Source organism: Sinocyclocheilus anshuiensis, unplaced genomic scaffold (genome assembly GCF_001515605.1).
Source record: "Sinocyclocheilus anshuiensis isolate Anshui unplaced genomic scaffold, SAMN03320099.WGS_v1.1 scaffold466, whole genome shotgun sequence".
Classification (NCBI taxonomy): domain Eukaryota; kingdom Metazoa; phylum Chordata; class Actinopteri; order Cypriniformes; family Cyprinidae; genus Sinocyclocheilus; species Sinocyclocheilus anshuiensis.
In genome coordinates, this window is record NW_015544159.1 from 1,638,824 (window position 1) to 1,646,694 (window position 7,871).

The following is a 7,871-nucleotide window of genomic DNA, read 5'->3' on the forward strand; positions in this document are numbered from 1 at the left end:
CAACATCACGGATGTTTATATGCTTTGCTAGAATGTAGAATGTTCCTGAATGTTCAAGTGGAAAGTCAATTTCGGTAAACTTAGACTTTTAATAGCAAACCCTTGGAAAAAAGAAGAAAGCTCAATCGACCGCAAAAGCTGCTTTTTAACCGTCATAACCGTTTCTGCATTTGCCTTTTGAGTGCAGATGGGTAATTGAGAAACCGCTTTCAAAATAGAACTGGACAAATAATGCTTTGTGTTGCAGGCCTTTTTATAGGGCCGGTGGACTGGAGCTGCTGGTTTACGTTGGACTTAAAATAAAGTTTAAACGCAGCTTGACAAAGCTTGTGTTTACTAGCATAGACTAGATGCTCTTAGAAACCACACTGTGGTGTTTCCACTCGGAGCGAATCTGTACAATGCCTACAACTCCTGTTTGTTAGATAAACAGAGCGGGTCAGCTCATATGTCTCTCTGCTCAGTTTAAATGTTGAACAAAGAAACCTCTGCATGGTACATATGCGGAGCAGGAAAGGAATACATCCATTCACAATCAGGATACTTCAAAGGGATTTTTCCTTTGGAAATCGAGGCTACACAACTGCTTATCCACATGCAGCGCTGAACAGGAAAGTCATGCTTGTCTTGGGTGCCGGCCCATTCTCGAATCGCCTTCAACCCAGTTCTTTAAACGAGATCGAACAAAGCGGTGGAAATTCTGCTTACATCTCACATGCTTCTCTAATTGAAGCCAGGTAATTGCAGACTTGTAATAAATAGGATTGTCTGGAGGATTATGGGAGGCAGGCTTCTACATCTGATTAGATTTCTTGCATCGATGCAGTCAGCAACCAAAGCGCTCCACGCTACGAGAAAAGATCAACGCTGGTGGATTTCGATTGATGGTTTGTCACGGAGCGGCAGCTTTCCTGTGGCTGATGCAACACATTGATCTCTCTCAGACCGCTGAAGGTTCATTGGGAGGACACCAATTAAATCTGACGCCTCCTGTCAAGCTGGTAATGCTGCCTCTGCATGGATTCTTTTGACTTTGTTCAGTGAGGCTGAAAATATCACCTAATACCTCCGAGAGCTGCAGCTCAAGGTTTGGGATCACATGACTGTCTGCACGGGCGTTTGAAATTGAAATGCTAAGAAGCTGGCTGAAAGCTCGCTGTGGTTGGGAGCAGAGGAGAGGTAAAGCATACCAAACAGGTCCTGCTGCAGAGAGACACACACAGAGAGCTGGGATGGAAATTAATGTCACGGCCATAATGATTTTTTGTTACACTCGATTGTGTTTACGTCTCCTAGGAAAAGAGGTGCGCTTGGATTTGTGTTAGCAAGCCACTCTGTGCAGAAAGAGAAAGACGTCTCTACTGAACAGAAAAAAAATGCATGGATTTTATTAAAATATTCTTTAGCGTGGTACCAGGTGTTTTATGTTGGAGTTAGTGTGGCGCATCTACTTGCCTTGGCAATAGGTGATCAGTGCTGCATTAATAGTAGCACTTGGAATGCACAATATATCTGTGCAGTGTATTGGTATCATCCAGTTTGAGTTTTTCTTTGTTTGTTTTAATTGCCGTCCAGCTGTTAGAGGCAGAGACAGCTTATTCTTTCACCTCAACTTAACAGTAGATCATCAGTCCATCATAGAGTACAACAGTTCCTGCCCACTTTTTCATTGACCTTGGTTCCAGAAGTATGTAGAAGTGCCCATAGGGATTTTAAGTCTTTGTTAAAGAGTTATAAGCCATAAATTAAACCAAACAGCTAAGAGGTGAATCACAAAATTACAAACTTTAATTTAAAGCAAAAAAAGGATTTATAAATCGGGCCAAAAAGTACAAAACTATGTATTTAATGGCTTAAATGAGGGAAAGAAGTACAATTCCAAGAAGCACTGAGAATGACTTAATTGTTAATTGAATATTGAAAATGGAACAATATTGGAGAAATAATTGATTTAAAGATTTTAAATATATAATATAGTTTACATTTATTGCAAAATTTATATATATACAAACACACACAAATTTAAATAGAGAGTGTAGGGAGACGTGGTTATGTCATTTGCAGTGCTTCATGGGAGTGGGTGAGTGCTACAGAGATTTTTATGCTGAATCATGGGTAATGTAGTTTTTCATCACGAATGGGAACAAAGTTGAAGAAAAATTTGAAAGTTAGTTGAAATAATGCAGGCTGTTGGCTTCTTAAAAATCACATACCATTGACTAACAACCTTGTAGTAGGTCAGTCTTTAATTTCCCACGGAGAAAGCGAATGGGATTTTTAATTCCAGGACCAGACTGTTGTACTATTACGACAGGCTCTCCGGTATACTTTATTGTCAGTCTCAAAATTCTGTTGTCAGATTTATTGGATGATGACTATAAACTGTAGATTTGATCATTATCATTTACAGTCAGTTTAAGCATAGCTGTGTTAGCTTCATGTCTCTCATATCACTTCACAGGCTTTTTCTTTTTTTTTTTTTATTTATGTATTTGGGAAGTAATGGGGTACTGTACAGGGCAATGATTACTTCATGTCAATATTGACCAGTTTTGACCAGGGTTTATTTTACGACAGTGGCCAGTTTTTGTGTGTGTGTGTGTGTGTGTGTGTGTGTGTGATGGTTCATATCTATATTTAAAAAAAAAAAATAATAATAAAGTTAAATATGAACAAATATATGAACAAATATAGGTCATTTAAAAAAAAACAATTGATTACTGTATAGGTCACATTTTCTATATCAGTGCACTTAAATCAAACAATGTGTTTATTTAACAGTTTTTTTTTTCCTGCTGTGTGTGTTTATTCCTAATTTAGTACATGAATGTGTGTATTATGCAATCCTCAAGTGAAAATCACATGCGTTTTGTTCCTTTTTCAGGTGCGATGGATGATGTACTGGATTGTTTTCGCCCTGTTTACAGTAGTGGAGACCGTCACAGATCTAACCATAGCCTGGTGAGTCTGACGCTGGGAGTCTTCCTTCACTCCAGCGACGCATTTACCTGATTACAAGTGATTCATGTCAGGCTAAAGAAGCAAGCCAGTTCATTTAAGAGCTTGTTTTTGTTTCCCTAGACAAAGGAATGCAGGGAAGCAATCAGGGTTTAATGAAAGAAGTTGCCGTTTTAATTTAGAGTAGCACAAGTTAATTTGTTGGAATACAGCTTTAATGAGTGTAATTATGTTAGATGATTAATCAGATGTAACGTGGGTCGTCATATCTTACTTTCTCCCCTCTGATCCGAAGGTTTCCCCTCTATTACGAGATCAAGGTTGCGTTTGTGATCTGGCTTCTGTCTCCCTACACAAGAGGAGCTAGTGTCATCTACAGAAAAGCACTTCATCCTCTGCTGTCCTCCAAAGAAAGGGTGAATCTACGCTTCATACACTGGTTTTGCAAAGCATTTATCCAAATATTGTATTATTATTCACCATATTCAAAATGAAAGATGAAATTGTGCTTTCGTTGCACAGGCTTTGTCAACAATAAAACATATGGAGGGCTTGTTCTCCTCCTCTTTAAAATAATATATAGCTTTTTTTTTACCTCTGCTGTTCTGCGACACTTTTAAGAACAGACCAATAGTTGAGAACTACTGATCTGGTTCTTCTTTTGCAGTAACATATATTTGCATATTTTATTGTTTGATTATGTGCTTGGTGATCAGAAAGTGCTCAATCTTGCCCTAATGTTCCTGAAGGAAATCGACGACTACATTGTCCAGGCGAAAGAGCGAAGCTATGAGACCATGGTGAACTTTGGCAAGCAGGGCCTGACCATCGCTGCAACTGCTGCTGTGTCTGCTGCTGTCAAGGCAAGTCTGTGTGTTTGAAGATAGACAAACAGAATGAAAGAGTGCTGTTTTGAACAGTTTATATATAGTTCTGCCTCTGATACGTAGGTTTATACTGTGTGGGTCAACATGAAATCAAAACAGACCCTATTTGCTTTCTTAAAGGGATAGTTCATCCAAAAATGAAAATTTGATGTTTATCTGCTTACCCCCAGGGCATCCAAGATGTAGGTGACTTTGTTTCTTCAGTAGAACACATATGATGATTTTTAACTTTAACCGTTGCAGTCTATCAGTCGTATAATGCATGGCAATGGTAACAAAATCTATGAGAGTAAAAAAAACATGCACCGACAAATCCAAATTAAACCCTACGGCTCGTGACGACACATTGATGTCCTAAGACATGAAACGATCGGTTTGTGCCAGAAACCGAACAGTATTTATATCATATTTTACCTCTAATACACCACTATGTCCAACTGTCTTTGAGCGCGTGCACGGCATCCGGTGCGTGAGGTGTGTATGCGCTCTGGCGTGGTTTACATTAATGGGTGTGTTGATATCCAGCCGAAGAGCAATCAACCATAACTTCAGGCGAGAAGGTTCAGAAGTTGGGAATACGTGGAAAGTTTTTTTACTCTCATAGATTTTGTTACCATTGCCATGCATTATACGACTGATAGACTGCAACGGTTAAAGTAAAAAATCATCATATGTGTTCTACTGAAGAAACAAAGTCACCTACATCTTGGATGCCCTGGGGTGAACTATCCCTTTAATAATCTTTTTCTTTGAATGTTCTGTTTCACTCAGGAATACACTACCCTTTGAAAGTTTGGATTAAGATTGTTTTTTTTTGTTGTTGTTATTGAAATTATTACTTTTATTCAGAAAGGATGCATTAAATTGATCAAAACTGACAGTAAAGACATTTGTAGTGTTACAAACATTTGTATTTCAAATTACTTGATGTAATAAGAAATGTTAGTTGATGATGATAATAAGAAATGTTTCTTGAACAGCAAATCAGCATATTAGAATGATTTCTGAAGAGTCATGTGACACTGAAGACTGGAGTGATAATGCTGAAAATTCAGCTTTGTGTCACAGGAATAATATACATATATTACATATGATAAAATAGAAAACTTTTGTTATTTTAAATTGGAATACTATTTCCTAATATTACTGTTTTTACATAAGGGACTTCATTCAAAAACACTTTTTTTCAAAATCATACCAACTCCAAACCTTTGAATGGCAGTGTACATCAGATTATGAAAGTAAAAGGGTTGCAAATGACACTTCACCTTAGCCTCTTTTCCTGTCCCTATTCCCTGTGCAACAAAGATTACAAGTGCACTGGCACAAACCTTCAATACCAGCAATAAATGACACACTAATGACTTTCATTTGCAAGCAAAGGTCATTGTTCCTTTGTGAAACCAACCCAAGGACATTAGTATAAGTGCTGTAGTAAATGTAATCATGCTGATATCCTAATCAGAAGCAGAACACAGGTCTGCTCAACAATGCTCCAGTTTTCATTTGGCCACTGTCCTGCCTAGGCTCTCTCTGAAAAGATGCCGTTATTGAAAGACGTCTCTAAAGTGGAGCCAATGAGCTTGTAAAAGGCTTGTCAATCTTTGTTCTTGAACGCTGCCAAATTTTCCCCATCATAGCTCTTCTTCCTTGCTTTTACTCTGTTTCTGGCATGTTGTTTTGTTTTGTTTTTGACATATACTGCCCTATAGGAATACTGCAGCCCTGCTCTCTCCAGTGCAGGTAATGCTATAGAGTGTCTACAGCATGTGGAAAAGCAACATAATGTTAACAGCTTTTAGCTCATGCTTTCCTTTTTCCATTTTTTCATTGTTTTTCTACATTTGTGCTGACTCTGACATGGTGTTAAGCACTAATAGTATTATTACATAATTTTAAAACATTGATGTTATGAGGCCTAACATGTGCCTATTCAAATGTTTTTATTTTTTATCTCATGTTCTTTGTTCAGTTAAGCTCAGTTCCAAAAACTAAGTGCGCTGCATATGTAAGCAACATTTTAAGGCAGAATGCCTTATGCTTCCTTCTAAACGTGTGGTCACTTTAGCACTTATTTTTTCCAATTTCGCTAGCAAAAATTATGCATTGTCCATATATTCCAGGAAATGAACAAGCAGAGGCTGGTGCTAAAAAAGGACTTTCAGTAGATATTGGAAGGTGTTACCACTCTCAGATCTTGAATCTACCATAGTATATTACGTCATCAACAAAATGCAAAATGAATGAGTGTACAAGTATGAAATCAAACCTACTGTGGGTAAAAGTCGCATATTATTATCATCAGTAACCACTGTGATCAGATCATATATACACAATGCCGAATAGGACGTTCCAGAATCACACCTAAATTCCTAATATCAAATGAAGATCCACTGATATGCTTTTCATGCCAGAGTCCTTTTTTTTTTTTTTAAACATATTTTATTAAATAGTTGTCATTTGCCATGAAAATAACCAAGGAAGCTGGCATGGTGTTTAAAAAATACACCAACCAACCATTGTCCATATTGATAATCTAGTGATGTATTAAGCATATCTCCCACAGAAATCAATCTGTGCTGTTTGTTCAGTTGACAACAGGGCAGCTCACTAGGTAACAGATCACTTGGAACTGATCCCAGATCTTATCAGCATTCATTCATACATGCATGTCATAATGATGTCATCATGGATGTCCGTGCAGTCTTGTAATGCTCAGTTAAAGCTGTTCTGTGTGTTGTCAGCGCTGACGTGTTTATCCTAACTTGGGGCTGTTTTGTCTTTACAGGGTCAAGGTGCCATCACAGAGAAGCTTAGGAGCTTCAGCATGCACGACCTTACCCAGATCCCTCATGACGACGCGTATTCATCATACAGCTCCAACCCAGCCAGAAGGGCCATCATGGACCAGCCCGACGGAGCTGGTATGTCTTACCTCTCAGATTAATTATTAACACACCATCCTTTGTTTCCTTTCACACTGGTGTTTCTCAGCTGTGTCCACAACAGAAGGCAGATGACTTACTCTGCCTTAACAGACAGAAGCTACTTGGTTTCAAAAGAGCTTCCAATGCATTATCATAGGCACACGCTGTCTTCATAAACCATCATAGTAGACAGGATAATACGCAAACATTGAATTCAGACGTGCTTTGATGACGCCTGCGAAGGCAGCATTTTACAGCCTTTGTGTGACACATCTAGTGGGAAAGTGTGTTCAGTAAAGATGTTCAGTAGCGCAAATAAAGCCATCCAGCTTTCATAATGATATCTCAACTAAATCTCACATGCTTCTGGAAATCACTGCCGTGTTAACTGGTTTTGGAGCAAATGGAATGGATTGGGTATTTGTCTCAAGTATGGGAGGGTAATAAGTAATGGCGGCACGTTCCTAGCATGAAAGGTCTAGTGCTGCTTTGTGAGAAGATGAAGAAGAGGAAAAAACAGCTCAGGGAGGCTCTGAGCGGAATACCTAATGTGCTTCTATCTCAGTATGCTAATGCATCCGCCGCGTTTGAAATTCCACTGGCATCCAGGTCATTTTCATCTCGTCTGCAATGAAGCCATCAGAAAGCCAGCTCCTCCAAAATGGCATTCCCTTTCAGAGGCTCAAACCCAAGGTGAAAGTTCTCAACTGATCAAACGAGCTGCTAATTGCAGTTTGAATTTAAAAATGGGAGGTAGCCTATAAAGAGAGAGGAAGTGGGTTATTTATTCGCTCATGCTTCAATGTTGGGTTTTGCTTTTTCTAAAAGGAGCAGAGATCAGCTTTGAATGACAGGCATAACATAAAACATGCCTGTATATATTTTTAGGCTGTCCTGTCTATCATATTCACACAAGTATTAGGGTCTTCTGATATTAGAGAGTAGAGCTGTGCAATGTGAATGCATATGTTCACAATGGTTTCGCTGGCAATTGTGAATTTTGCAGTGATTTTAATGTGCTTATTATTTGCCCATTATGCTTCCTAGATAGCGTGTCATTAGATAATCCCCCCCCCCCCCCCATTCCACGTGAGATTTT

General features: G+C 38.7%; 1 protein-coding gene across 2 annotated transcripts in view; it reads left to right on the forward strand.

The window, feature by feature from the left end:
* Positions 1–7,871, forward strand: part of LOC107695546 (receptor expression-enhancing protein 3) — a 38,131-nt gene that overhangs the window by 22,071 nt on the left and 8,189 nt on the right. For both annotated transcript variants that reach the window (XM_016495518.1, XM_016495519.1), the window contains exons 3-6: positions 2,885–2,961; positions 3,254–3,374; positions 3,708–3,821; positions 6,634–6,769. In XM_016495518.1, coding sequence (XP_016351004.1) covers positions 2,885–2,961; positions 3,254–3,374; positions 3,708–3,821; positions 6,634–6,769 — 448 coding nt within the window. The remainder of the gene's footprint in view (positions 1–2,884; positions 2,962–3,253; positions 3,375–3,707; positions 3,822–6,633; positions 6,770–7,871) is intronic.